At 48.8% G+C, this 15,066-nt stretch overlaps 1 protein-coding gene across 1 annotated transcript in view; it reads right to left on the reverse strand.

Moving 5' to 3' along the window:
• RGS3 (regulator of G-protein signaling 3) overlaps window positions 1-15,066 on the reverse strand; it is a 71,837-nt gene that overhangs the window by 5,912 nt on the left and 50,859 nt on the right. Inside the window, exons 14-17 of the mRNA XM_015423093.1 lie at window positions 14,410-15,060; window positions 6,175-6,251; window positions 5,359-5,386; window positions 2,556-2,640 (exon numbers count right to left, since the gene is read on the reverse strand). Coding sequence (XP_015278579.1) covers window positions 2,556-2,640; window positions 5,359-5,386; window positions 6,175-6,251; window positions 14,410-15,060 — 841 coding nt within the window. The remainder of the gene's footprint in view (window positions 1-2,555; window positions 2,641-5,358; window positions 5,387-6,174; window positions 6,252-14,409; window positions 15,061-15,066) is intronic.

A 15,066-nucleotide genomic window follows, 5' to 3' on the forward strand; every position in this document is an offset into this window, starting at 1 on the left:
CACCGCCACTGCTTGGGATCTCTACCCAGTTGTAAATTTCTCTTCCCCAGCAGGGCTTTTGTGCCCTTAGACACTGACCAGTGGCCCATGTAGCCCCGTATTCACAGCCACAACTCTCAGGCAGAAAAAAATGTCCTTCTCCAAATCTTAATGAACCAGGAAACAGAGCGGTCTGAGACCTTCCCAGCCATTTCAGTTTTCTGATGTGCAAGGTGTAGAAACTCTACAGGTGAAGCTATGCGAAGAGTCCACATTTAATTAACTGGCTTTTCATATGCAGCACCTCCTCCAAAGGTGGGAACACATTCTTCCCCATCTACCAGCCGTATATGAGGCTATCCTAGCTTCACAACCCTCCTGCAAAGTAGGATAAGGCTGAGTTTGAGAGATTGGCCCGACTTCAGGGTTCAACAATTATTGCACATCAGTCTTCAAGTGTGACACACTCTAACCACTACACTGTACTCTCTTTTCTAGTTTTATTGCCCGGCGTATGGAAAATATGCCTTTACCGGGATAGCCCAGGCTAGCTCGAAATGAGATCTCAGAAGCTGAGCATGGTTAGCCCTAGGTAGTGTTTGGATGGGAGACCACCGAGGAATTCCAGGGTCTCTCTACACAGAGACAAGCAATGTCAAACCATCTCCAGTAGGAGTACAAAAGAGCAGTGTAGGAAGACAAAACACCTTAAAGTCTACAAAATATGTAGCTGGGCATGAGCTTTAGTGAGTCACTGCTCACTTCCTTCAGATACCCGAAGTACCTGAAGAAGTGAACGGTGACTCATGAAAGCTTATCCCCTGCCACGTATTCTGTTAGCCTTTAAGGTGCTACTGGACTCTTGCTCTTTTGTATTGCTAAAAAGGGAAAGGCTCCCTTGCTTGAAAGCCAGTCGAATCTGACTCTAGGGTTGTGGTGCTCATCTCCGTTTCAAAGCCAAAGAGCCAGCGCTGTCCGAAGACGTTTCCGTGGTCATGTGGCCGGCATGACTAAACACCAAGGCGCACAGAACACTGTTCCCTTCCCACCAAAGTGGTACCTATTTATCTACTTGCAGTTTCTTGCTTTCGAACTGCTAGGTTGGCAGGAGCTGGAACTAGAGATGGGAGCTCACTCCATCATGCGGCCCCCGGGTCTCAAACTGCTGAATTACTGACCTCCCACAGCCTGCAGTTCAGCGTCTTAACCACTTGAGCCACCGCAGTTCCTTTGTATTGTTTTTTGTATTGCTACAGACAGACTAACATGGTCCAGTAGAGGTCGCCATAAGCCAGCTGTGACTTGATGGTACTTTCTACCTATACAGAAAATGTGCTGTTGTTAATTACTACGTCATGATACCCTTCAGGTCTAAAAGGGTGAGGCAAAAAAGCCAAAACTCCATTCAACAATAAACTCTTAAAAACTACACCAGTCAACCTTGCGAGCCTGAGAGCAAGAACACATCTCTTTTTTTGGCTGAAATGTTTGTACAGCACCGAGCATCGTATAAATCAAACACAACCTGTCTGTTTATTAGAAACTGCTGCAGGGAACATAAAGGCCATTCGGTCCAATCTGTCTGTCTTCCAAATGGAGAAGCATCTCCCACCCACCACCCACTCCTGGCCACAAACAAGAGAAGGTACCTGCACTAAAGGTTACTCAAGCAAGTGATCAAAGCTAGATGCTGCAGGCTGGAAGACAGTTCTCCCCCTCCCCAACAAATAAATATGCCCCAGACAATCAGCAGAATACTTACTACTCCCTCCTCCATTGTTACTTATTTTGCAAATTTATCTATTGCCTCGTGGCAGCACCTTCCATCATAGATAAGCCCGTTCCTAAGTGACACATCCCAAGGACAGAGTTTATTAGGCAAACCTCACACAACGTTCTGGTTGCCAGCCTAGCAGCCCCCAAAGCTTGGTATATGTGAGTGTCGAATTTTGCATGGGGACACCACCCCCACACTTCAGTATTCTTCCAATGCTGTCATGTGAACTATTCACCCGTCCTGCCGTGTATTCCTAAAAGGAAGCCAAGGACCCAGGCAGTGAAGGAGTCATCGCGGCTGTCCCCCCATCCCACCCCCGCCCCTCAAGGCTTCCCCTCCAAAGCAGCAGACCTCCTGCCGTCCTCCCAGTTCCCGGAACACAGAATTGGATCAATTGGCCTTCATAGAATTATTTTCAAAGGAAACACCTACTTTCTCTTCTCACCCCGTGTACTCTCTCCCGCGTATAAAAGAATATATATTCAGGGGAGGAGAAACAAGAGTTTAATTGCAGCGCAAACACAGGAGAGAATGAAACTCTCCGGTGGCTTCAGCCCCCACAGCCCAGCGCCAAATATCACAAAGCGCCCCTGGCACATAACAGGCTGCTGTCTCTCGGCAGCTGAGTAGCCACGGAAACGCGCTGGATTGGGGAAAGAGGTTTCTCGTCCACACGCTCAAAGCACACGGCACCGACCGAAAGAACTTCCCCAAAGAATGCAGACACAAAGAGCCGGCTGCTTTGTGGGAGACTGGTATGGAGCCCACCGGCTCCCCGGGGGGGGGGGACTAACCTTACCTGGCCAGGTACCACTCCGAAACGCCCCGGACAGCGGGATGCATCTTAGGGAGGCAGTTTCTGAGTATGCTACAGCTACTGGAGACTGAGGGGGAATACAAAACCCACCAGAATCCTCCGTCTTAAGCGGCAGGCAAAGACACTCTCCTGTTCACACATGCAAAACGCAAAGTTACGCCACAGACACCGGACTCTGACAACTGACCATCCTTGTTGCTGCAGCCTTAATAGCGCAGCTGTAGGCAACCGCAGCCTCCCCTCCCCTCCCAAACGCAGAGAAGCGTGGAGACAGCGGCACCTCGCGGCCCGGCCCTGCCACAACAGCTGCACACCCATACGGTCAAGAAGCGCCTCTTACGGCGGAAGCTGTTAAAAAAGTTTCCCGACCGACAGCTACACCGGGCAAGCTCAGTCCTCGCAGCACATGCCCAGAGGCACACTGCGAAGCCGCGCCGATGCCCTCTTCTTCCCCAAGCGCGAGAATCTAGGGATTTTTTTCTGTCCCTTTTGGTACAGTGTAACAGAAGAGAAACAGGAAATTGGTTTAGGGGGGGTTCCGACTGTTGTGAAGGAAAGGCTGTTGGCCTGAAGAGAGGGCAATCCTGCGTGTTGGAGCAAGCCCAAAGACCTGCTGGCAAGTAAGAAGGAAAGTGCCAGGGGGAGTCGGGAGTCATAGGGTTGGCCAGGCGGGGCCTGGAGATCTCCCGGACTTCCAACTAATCTCCAGACGACCGAGATCAGTTACCCCTGGAGAAAATGGCCACTTTGGAGGGTGGACTGTGGGGCATTATATACTGCCCTCCCCAAGCCAGGGTTGGCAGTCCTAGGGGCTCCTTTGCCTGTTCACTAGTCTTGCCTCTTTTGCATTCAGAAGAAGAGAAGAAGAAGAGATTGGATTTATACCCCACCCTTCACTACCCAAAGGTGTCTCAGAGCGGCTTACAAACTCCTTTCCCTTCCCCTCCCCACAACAGACACCCTGTGAGGTAGGTAGGTAGGTGGGGCTGAGAGAACTCTTGACAGACACTGCTCTTTTTCAAGAACAGCAGTGCCAGAGTTATGGCTTGCCCAAGGTCATCCAGCCAGGTGCAAGTGGAGGAGTGGGGAATCAAACCAGGTTCTCCCAGATTAGAGTCCGCACACTTAACCACTGCACCAATGGTAGCTTCGGCTGATAGCTTCTGAGCCCTCTTAAGTGCCTTTGGTCATTCAAAGAGCACCTTTTCCCTGCTGAGGTAAGAAGGCTTTGGTAGCTGGTTTATCTTTAAGGGCAACAGGAAGATAGTGGCTTTGAGCATATGCTAAGTATACACACTTAAAGGCAGCATTATGTTAATTGCACATGAAAGGAAAGGAATGAGTATACATGTTTTTAACAATTTAAAGAACCCTTAGTTATACAGAGATGAAGGGAATTCTCCCCGACTGCACACACATAATATTTTTTTCTGGATTTACACGCCCTCTCTCAGAAAACTACAGAGGAGGGTAGCATTCTGAGAAGGTCACTAACCAGAGGAGATTGCCAGTGGCTGTGATGTTGTACATGTTTGTGGTAGGGTTTGCCAGGTCGACTTGCCCTGCCGGCGGGGGATGGGAGGGAGCTTTTGTGGGAGTGGGGTGGGTGGGGCAATGTCACCAACACAATGACATCTCACGGAAGTGACATGACCATGCCAGGGACATTGCACGGTGACACCTATCATTTGTCCAAAATGCTAGAGCATCGCCACGTGTGACATCATCACATCAGCGACGTTGCCGCACGAGGAGGCTGTTTGGGGGCGGGGCATCCCTCCTGAATCCCCAAAAATCAGGGGAACCCCCGCCCAGTCCGGGGGTCTGGCAACCCTAGTATGTGGCCTTCCCCCTATAGCTTGGCTCATTTGCACTAGTAATATTATCCTTTAAGGACCTTTCCGTTCCCTGACCTGGATAACCCAGGCTAGCCTGATCTCATCAGATCCCAGAAGCTAAGCAGGGTCGGCCCTGGCTAGTATTTGGATGGGAGACCTCCAAGGCATTCCAGGGTTGCTGTGGAGAGGCAGGCCATGGCAAACCACCTCTGAACGGCTCTTGCCTTCAAAACCCTACACAGGGTCACCATAAGTCAGCTGCGACTTGATAGCAAGAGAAAAAAAGGACCTTTCCCTGATGCATCTGGTCTGGATGGTGCAGGTTAATCAGGAGTAGCAAGGGGGAAAGGGGCAGGTGGATACGTAAAGTAATAAGTACACTGCAAGGAAGCAGCACCTCTGAGCACACACAGAATTCCCTTAGCAGCATGTAAGCACTGCCTATAAACAGAGGATCACAGCTGGGGGGAAATGAAACAACAAAGAGAACGTCTTAACACTTGCAGAGGGCATTCCCCTCACCAATAAATCTGGCCAGTTTACACTCACAGTCCAGGACTTTTTTTCTGGGGGAACACGCCAGAACGGAGTTCCGGAACCTCTTTGACGAGTTTTCAGTATACAGACTGAAAACTTCATTTCCCTCTTGGGAGGTCCGGCACCTCTTTTTCCAAAAAAAGAAAAAGAAAAAAACCCTGCCTGGAATAATACGAACTGCAAGCCGGTCAGCGCTACTGGCCAGGCCAGGGGTCCCCAACCTTTTTGAGCTGGCACCTTTGTAATTCTGACCGAGAGTGGCTGGCGCAACCACAAAATGTCAGGGAGTGAAGTCATGAGTAACTCAAGTAGCAATTCTTCAGCATTTCAGGCAGAAGCTCTGTTTAACAGGGTGCCTTTTAAAACGAACATATTATTTTAAAATATTTCCTGGCATAGACAGAACTTACCTTCAGCCACGCAGTGAAGATCCCTGTGCTGTGGTGGCAGTGGCTGTCAAAGCAACTTTTAAAAAAATCTCTACTGTCCAGTGGCCAATCGCAAGGCCTGCTGGGTGAAAGCTCTATCTGGCCCTGCCCACTTTCTAAAAATAGGAGCCAGGAAAGGTGTCGGTGGGCACTATGTTGGAAACTCCTGGGTTAGAGTGTTTCCATACTACCTCGAAACTCAATAGCAGTACAGCCCTAGACAGAATCATATCCTTTATGGCCCATTGATTTCAATGAACTGGGGGGGGGGGAGTAACTGCTCACGATTCCACTGTAGGCGAGTTGCTCACTTTCTCACAGGGAAGATTGTGCTGAGTGAACACATGGAACTGCCTTGTACAGAGTCAGACCATTGGTTCATCAAGGTCAGTCTTGTCCACTCTGACTGATGGGAGGTTTCCCCTGGTCTCGGGCAGAGGTCCTTTGCATCACCCACTGCCTGATGCTTTTAACTGGGGATGCCAGGGATTGGACCTGGAACCTGCTACATCCCCAGCAGATACTCCACCACTGAGTCACGATGGTGGAGAATCACAAGCCACTGAGCTCCGTGGAGGAAGGAAAGGATAAAAATGTGATCAGATAGCAGGAAAGATAAACAGAAGAAGTCCCTTTCCATTGTCAGCTGGAATTCAGCAAGCCCCCGGCTCTCCAGCCATAAGGGTGTGGCCACAAAACTGCATTCTGTCTCAGCATGTGAAGCGCTAGGACTTAGGCACAGAGAACCACGCTTAGGGCCCACTGCTGGTAACTGGGATTATCAGGCCTCATACTTACAGGTTCTTGTTCATCCTTTTGCAGACAGCCATGGCTTCTTGGGCACAGACACAACCAGGATCCAGCATATGCTGCTGCTGTGGGTGGCGGGGAGAGAAGAATATGTGTCTTAGTTATTGTTCATTATGTACATATGTGCACATGCCCCTCAGGACCATAGCATATAAGAGCATTAAAAAACTAGGCTAATCATATTAAATGCTGGAAATTCAATACCTGGTGACAATGGGGCTCGTGCTTTGCAAGAGCTGAGCTTGCTAGATGAAAAGGCAAAAGAAAAATGGCAAGATAGCTTGTTAAAAAATAGTCTTGCAATTCCTAGCTTATATTAGTATAAAACTCAATGCAGCCTTTCAGTTATTATTTTTAACAACTGTCTTTATTCTTAATTTTGTAAAGCAACTCGGACACTATGAAAATAGGACCCAAATCTAAAAAAAAGAGTAAAACCCAGTTATTAGATTTTAAGATAATAAAGTTTCAGCTTTCAAAATTCAGGATTTCTATGTTTTCCAACAGCTCTTAAACCCAAGCGCAAGGCTAACTGACAAATGCACTTTGGACCTCCTCAGGAGCATCCATCCTCACTTCATACATAATGCTATGCAGCCTCAGACGATGCACGTACGTTTTAATTGTATTTCATTTCATTTTTATCCTGCCCTTCCTCCATAGAGCGCAGGCTGGCATGCCCCGCCCTCTCCCTTGGGCTCACAACAACCTAGCAAGGTAGTTTGAGCTGTGAGGGAATGATTGGCTGAAGACCACCCAACAAGCCTTGGGGCTTGGATTACTAGCAAGCAAGCCCTATTGTGTCCCAAAGTGCTCATTCTCCTACAGTTGTGCATAACATCAAAGCCTTGGGAGTGCATGTGTTCCAGCTGTTGTAAGCAGTTGAAGAGGATTTTGCTTGAGAATCCTCACACATGAACACGCTGTTCATTTCTGCTCCCTACTCCTGCAGACCCAGCCGTGGGAACCGGCTCCCCAGCCAAAACCCCAGGCCCCGAGCTTTCTTGAGCTTCCTTCCCCACTAGGTGAGGCTTCCGGAGTTTATCGCAGAGGCGGCCGCCTTCCCAGGCAGATATATCTCCATGCATTCTGTGTGCACCAGGCACTTCCAGCCAGCCCCAAACACATTTCCTCCCATTGTTGGTGGGGGAAAACCCCCCACTCTGCTTCCATGCAGAGACAAAAGGCAGAGAGCAGATGAGTGCCACACATACAAACACATGATCCTGCTGGAATGGGTAGAGAGAGGGAACAACCCATCCCGGTCAAGGAAGGAAGACTGCTGTGTGTTTGTACAAGGCCGTATAGCTCTCTGAGCATGTTTTGTTTCGCTCTGGATTGCACTGATTGATAAGGTGAAGCTGGCTGACGGACGGGCCTGACTTTTGGACATGGAGAGAGCCAGGTGGCTTTTTGGGTCTCTTCCAGTTCTGTGGTTATTTGGGTGGATGCAGGCTGGTATGACAGGCATGCTGAGAGCACAGAAACGATGCTGAGTGTTGTCCACAATCTCATTCCACAAGGGCACAAACTGGCACTGCCCACCGAGCTCTGGGAGTCTAGGAAGTGAAGTGTTTTGTTTTTGTTTTTTTTAAAATCAGGTTTCTAGCCCTTTGTGAATTACTCCTGGTGTTCATTTTGCTTGCCTCGTGATGCTGAGAAGTAAAGCAGTAAGAACAATTAGCGTTTACACAGCACTCAAGTTTTCAAAGCGCTTCATTGATCCATACAATAAACCTGTTAAGGCCAGAATTATTTATCTCATTATTGATGACAGGAGGAAATGAGGCTGAGAAAGAGTGGTTGCCTAAAGCCACTAAGTAAGTTTGGGGCAGAGGCAAAAGCCAGTCTGGGGCATCTCTTTGTTCATGTTCTTAGCCAAGATGCAATGCCCGCATACAGGGGTGGGTTTCACATAAGTGCTTGCATTGAGTACAGATGTATGGAGGACACTGCCTTGGAAAAGAGAACTCTGTCCAGTTCTCTCTTTTTTTTGGAATTTTTCATATGTGTGTGTGCATGTGTGTGCACCTGGAAGTCATGGCAACCTCTAGTGACTGACTGGGTGTGCACCTGAAAGTCATAGCGACTTCTGGTGACTAGCCCCTACTGGGGGCCTGGAGGATATTCAGACCAGTGGCTGAATAAGGCCTGTCGTCCCTGTCCTCCTGACTGCTGGTATTCCAAGGAGGCCTCCCATCCAAGCACTTGCCAGAGTCAACCCTGCTTAGCTTCTGAGATCTGACAAGATCGGGCTTTCCTGGGCTATCCAGGGCAGGGCAGAACTCTGTCCAGTTCTTCATGCCAAGGAAGGCAGAAGAAATTAAGTCTTGTCCAAACTGCTCCTTTCAAGCAACCCAGGTGAAAGAGCAATAAAACATTGTGATGCTTTGCAGAGGCAATTTATTATTAAAGATTACCCAGACTAGCCTGGTATCATCAGAGCTTGGAATCTATGCAGGGTTGATACTGAAATGGGAAAGAAGACAGGGGCTGCTATGCGTAGGAAGGCAATGGCAAACAACCTTTGCTCATCTCTTGACTCAGAAACAGCATGAGGTGGACCTTCAAGAGGTGGCCGTGAGTCAGCTGTACATTTACCTTTTAAACCATAACCTGGCTCTGGAAAGTCCAAAGCCATTCTAAAAATGGCTGCTGAGGGGGCAGTCAACCCCCCCCACACACCCACAAATACTTTAAGAAGTGGTAGTTGGGAAGCAGATCTACAAGCAAAAAATGAGGCTTCCTTTTTTAAAAAAAAAAAAAAAAGAAGAGTGGACAGTAGAGCCGCACAATGTGGCCAACACAAGCCAGCAGTCCCTGTGTTTTTCAACAAGTTCTTTATCTGTCCTTCCCCCTCACTGGCTTGCAATCAATAGCACTGCCGTATGTTATCGTATGTTGAGCTGCGGTGGCTCAAGTGGTTAAGATGCTGAACTGCAGGCTGTGGAAGGTCAGTAGTTCAGCAGTTCGAGATCCGAGTGTGCCGCATGACGGAGTGAGCTCCCGTCTCTAGTTCCAGCTCCTGCCAACCTAGCAGTTCGAAAGCAAGAAATTGCAAGTAGATAAATAGGTACCACTTCGGTGGGAAGGTAACAGCTTGTTCCTTGCGCCTTGGTGTTTAGTCATGCCGGCCACATGACCACGGAAACGTCTTCGGACAGCGCTGGCTCTTCGGCTTTGAAACGGAGATGAGCACTGCAACCCTAGAGTCGGACTTGACTGGCTTTTGAGCAAGGGAACCTTTACCTTTACCTTTTATGTTATCACTTGCCCTGCTGCTTTTCCTTTAATGTGTGCGCGCACTTGTGACTTCATCTCCATGCCAGAAAAAAGCATTGGCGGCTTCATTTCTGTATGTCAAGCTGCAATTAAAAGCACAGGAGCAAGAATGGTTTAAAAGGTGAACACCCCAACAATCCAAACAGCTCAGAATGGATCGTGTTCAAGGCCATTCCACCCAAACTGGGAAAATGTGCTCTCCCCCCGTCATCTCCCTGTACAGCACTGCACTCTGCCTTAGTAAAAATCCCAACCCAGTTAAGAACTTGCAGGAAGACCGTTCTGTAAAAAAGGTAGCCATAGCAGCTGACCTCTGCAAAGGATTATAACGGGCCACATGGTTTAATAGAGCGACAGACTTGACAAAACAGCTGTCTTGTAAAACTGGCTATGATAGCTGTTGTATTTCACTGTGCTCACAGCCCAGTCACTGATTGTGTTGTTGCAATGTTAGAGAACGCAAACAAACATTCTGACGGAAGACGCTGGCAACAGAAAGTTAATAAGTAGTATAGCTTTCGTGAGGGGACTGCAAGGTCAGTTCAGGTGAGAAAACCCTCACAGTGCCAATATTATGTTGGCTGAGCAACTTGTGCTCATGACAAATGATTCAGACAACCCCCCCCCCCAACAGTAATGTCCAGACTGGGGGGGAATAGCCACTAGTCAGTCAACCATGGCCTTCTTCTCCTCAACCATCAGTCTAGCTGTGTAAATCAGGCTTGAATTGCACACACTATTTATTTCTCTGCCTTCACCAGCTGTCAAGTCCTCTGCCTCCACTAGAGGGCAGAAATGCACTTCTAGTACCCTGTGGGAGGGTCACAGGGTGGGGGGGAGGAAATGTGTTCAGATGGCACATTGTCTGAGCTCCATTTGCAAACAGGGAATGCACCAGGGGCTGGCCAGTCTCAGCTTGGCTTCCTGCAGCTAATTGGTTTAGATGCATGTGAATTTCCGGGCAAGAGCTCCAGCCAAGGCTGAGTATCAGTAGATAGACCTGCCAGAAGTTGTAGTGTTGCGCTAGCTCATAGTACCTTGGAGCCACCCCAAATCCAACCCACATTTGTAGCAGGAACAGGACCACCACTTAGGTTTAGAAGAGAAGAAGAAGAGGTTGGATTTATACCCCGCCCTTCACTCGGAGTCTCAGAGCGGCTTACAAACTCCTTTCCCTTCCCCTCCCCACAACAGACACCCTGTGAGGTAGGTGAGGCTGAGAGAGCTCTTTCCAGGGCTGCTCTTTCAACAACAGCTCTGACAGAACTATGGCTTGCCCAAGGTCATCTAGCAGCTGCATGTGGAGGAGTGGGGAATCAAACTCGGTTCTCTCAGATTAGAGTCTGTGCACTTAACCACTACACCAAACTGGCTCTCATTTCTTAATGACCCCTGAGATTGTCAGGAGAAGCTGGTGCTTTTGCCACTATGTGGAAAGACATGCAAAAATGTGGTACATTCAGTTCTGTAGACCCTCATTGCAAGATGAAATGAAAGGGAGGTGGTGAAAAACAGAAAAACGCTTATTGTTATAATTGGCTGTTTTTATTTCCTGCCTGCCCCTGCAGACCTTTTGTACTTTTAAGAGGAGGCCGAGAGGCAGAAATGTAACATGTAAATATTGTTTGTTTCTGCACCTCCGTGCTGGGAAGCTGTACCTGTGGAATTTCAGCCATAATCCTCCTCCTGAAAGCCATTTGCTTGTTTCCCGCTCTTCTATTGGATGCACCTCAAAGTGACTCAGAATTAAAGAACCTTCTCATCTTCAGGGCAGAACACAAGAACTGGGAGTCGGGGAGAGTTCCGGGCAAGATCACATGCTGAAGGGAAGGGTTATGGCCTGCCTCCCAAGAACAGAGGCCCTGGAGTCATGGAGACTCTCCGCTCTGAAAGGTGGGGCTGCACATTAAACAGCCAGCCGGAACTAGAGGAAATGGCTGGCTCCAGGGTGGAAGCGGGGAAACCAGCCAAGAAGTATGGGCAGCTCAGGGTGGGATGTGGGCTCAGAGGCAGAGTACAAAATGCATTCGTCCTTTCAGAGGTGATGCAGCATAGCGGATCAGAGAATGAGTTGTGTGATCTGCTCAAATCTCTGCCACAAATTCACTCCATACAACAAACAGAGAGAGAGACCATCATGGAATCATCTGCGCCAAATAGTAAGAAGCCATGATAGCCTCAAGAATCACCAGTACTTACAAATACATTTTATATATTTTAAATGGACAGTGCAATACATATTAATATGTGAAAATTATAAATACTTTTCATAGATAGAATCTTTGTTTTCAAAGCCTTAGGAACATTCATCAGTATATAAGGACTATGTTCCTACTGATGAATCCTCCTAAGGCTTTGAAAACAAAGATTGTATTGCACATGTTATATGTATTGCACTATCCATTTAAAAATATATAAAATTTATTTGTAAGTACTGGTGAGTAGTAAGGCTATCACGGTTTATTATTATTTGGCACAAATTCACTCCATGGCCATTCGCCGTCAGCCTCGGCCACCCCTCTACAATATGGTGATAACATTGGCCTACCTTACAGTTAAAAGGAGAGCATTGAAAGCGCCACAGAAATGCTTCTATTCATTAGAGAAGATGAGAAGGTAAAGGATGGGAGGCATAGAGTTGGTCATGTAATACATTTTATTGCCCCTGCTTATGAACAGAAACTTCCAGGTCTCACATAACTCTTCATCAGGGAGAATGACAAAAAGCTCTGTGTACCTTTGATATATGTACAGTAATACCTAAGCATGCCCAATGACAAACTTATTTTATATGTTGCCTCCTCTCTAAGGCAGGAACCCTTTGGACACTTACTGTGGAAAGAATCCACTGCAGGGTTTAATTGATTTAGTTGAATCAGGCCTTCCTAGGTTTTAACCCCAGAATGTTTTTAATGCAGCTTTTAACCCGGAGTGCTCCAGAGTATGTGCAGAGTACCTTTTCATCACTGCTAAGTAATTGCAATACATGTGCACATCTGGGATTAGAGGAGTTTTCAGCTTCAAAAGGAGAGGTTCCAGGAAGGACTAATCCTCAGCTCCCCATCCTTGGGATGTTATATTTGGTTCACAGCCTGATTTATCAGGCTCCTGGCGGACAAAGCTGATGTTTCTGAACCGGGGTGCACAGAAGGCATGCAGGCCCAAAGATAGACATGGCACAGGCACTTCAAGGATTAGATTAAGGAAATATGTAACCTTGTCCTCTTCTGGCTTTTCCAGGACAGGGAATGCATCTGAGAGGTACATTCAATCCTAGATTCAAAACCTGAAGGGCTAGAAAATTACTTTAAACAAAAACAAAAGCCTAAAAAAGGAGATTCTTGGGAGTCCTAATTCTGAGCCCAACAACAAAATTGCTAGTTTTTCAGCATTTGTGCAGAATTATAGGATACACACAGCTCAGAGTGCCTATGAACATGAAGGTCAGAAGGACAGCTGTCTAAAAAGACTGAAGCCCCAAAGCTTCTCGATCCCGTCAGATCTCAGAAGCTAAGCAGGGTCGGCCTTGGCTAGTATTTGGAAGGGCGGCTTCCAAGGAATACCAGGGTCATGACGCAGAGGCAGGCAATGGCAAACCACCTCTGAAAAATCTCTTGCCTTAAAAGCAAGTCTAGCTCACCACCTAGTGGTACATAATGCTAAAGAGCTAGAACTTCCAGCTGCCAGACAATCTTAGGATCTCTTGGCCATTCTACACACAATGCCATACAACAACAACAACAATAATAACCACTGCAAGGAGAAACATGTCATCCTGCCTGAGCCAAAATCAAGTTTTGCAGTACAGGGCTGGCTCATCAGAGTCCCACAATAATATCTAACGTGCATACAGTACTCTCTGCGTTGAAAATGCTCCACATACATAACCACAGTCAGCTTGACAACCGCCCAGTAACATAGGCCTACATTGTTACCCTCACATTGCAGATGGAAAAAAGCAAGAGAGATGGGCTTGCCTAAACTCACATAGTAAGTTTGTGGCAGAGGCAACATTTGCACCAGGAACTTCCCATATAACAGCGCAGGCCCAAACTACATGGCCCAGCTGCGTGGAAGGGAACTGAAAAAATAAAGGACAGCCCAAATAGGCTCAGAATGATGCCATGGGAAGGAGGGGCTCCTCCCTCCCTCCAAGCCATTTTCCAATTTTTGCTGCTCCGCGTGGAGTATTATGTGTATGTGGAGCAGCAAAGACAGGGAAATAACACCCCCCAAGTGCCATTTCCATGCTGAGGGGGGGGGTAGGCATTCCAAGCCCATTTGACCTCTCCTTTCTTTTTAAAAAGTCATTCCCTGGAGGTGTGGTGCGGCTGTGGGGAACCCAAGCTGGGTCTGGGGAACGCGTACCCAACTCATCGAAGCCCTGAATGTGTACTTTGGCCTTCATTCTGTCAGCCTCTACTGCTCTCCCAGATTTGAGCCAGAAGATAACCTCTGCTCCTACCCCAGAACCTTGGGACCACAGTCTCCAGGGCCAGTGGGCTTCCCTCCTCCCCCAAGAGCTCACGAATACTTCCCCTGTTGTGCACTACCTCTTTAAGAGGCTATCCCAGTAGCCCCCAGACCAAGCAGGAGGAGTGCCGGGCCTACTAAGAATCTGCAGAACCATGCCAGGACAACCCCGGCCTAGAGCTCTGGAAACAGCTTTTAAGTCTTGTTATTCCTCATCCCAATAGCCAAGTTACCGGCCCTACAGTTAATAAAGAGGCTTTCAGCCAAATGGAACTGGGTGTTTGTTGTCTGCTCCTTCACTTACAGCGTGGGGAGGAAACTGCTGTTGGTAAAACCTAGGGTTGCCAAACCTCCCGGTTTGCTAGGCTGAGCCCTCCCTGTTCCAGGACCAGCGCCAAACCCCGTAGCCCACCTGGGAGTTTTTGAGCCCCTCCAGCCCCCTCCCCGCAGGCCACCCGGTTCGCATACCTTCCGGTGCCCGGAAAAGAGCAGGCCGAAGTGGTGAATGGAGCTCCCGTTCCCCGTGAGCTCCTTTTTGAGCGTCTTGGGGGACGGCATTGTCCAGCCGGCAGTGGGGCTCTGGGCCTCGGCGTAATTCAGGCTGGTGTCGGAGCTGAAGCAGTGGCCACCCCGGGACTCGTGGAGGAGGCTGCCTTCGCTGTGGGTGCGTCGCCGCAAGGAGTTCTGCACGCTGAGGCGGCAGGCCGCCTCACACTCCAAGGTGTCAATCATGCTGGAGCGCTTCGTGTCGCCCCTGCACAAGTAGTCCTCGTCATCTTCCTCTTCCTCCTCCTCCTCCTCCTCATCTTCCTCTTCTTCCTCCTCCTGATCCTCTGGGCTTTCCAGTTCCAGAGTGGCGATGCCTGCCGTGCCCTGGCTGAAGGTGCTGTCCAGCTGCAGCTTAGGGATCGTGAAGGCCGTGGGGCGACTGCAGGGCCCTGCCTCCTCCCGGCGCTCCACGGGGCTGGTCTCCCTGACCCTTTCCACAAGGGCCTCTGGGACCTCCTTCACAGTCTCCTCCGGCATTCCCTCTGCTGAATCCCCTTCCAAAGGGTGGGCCACAGGGCTGGTCACGTCTTCCCCCACGGAGGGCATGGCCTCTGGTTTCTCTGACTCAGGCTTAAA

This window comes from Gekko japonicus, unplaced genomic scaffold (genome assembly GCF_001447785.1).
Source record: "Gekko japonicus isolate JY-2015 unplaced genomic scaffold, Gekko_japonicus_V1.1 scaffold454, whole genome shotgun sequence".
NCBI lineage: Eukaryota > Metazoa > Chordata > Lepidosauria > Squamata > Gekkonidae > Gekko > Gekko japonicus.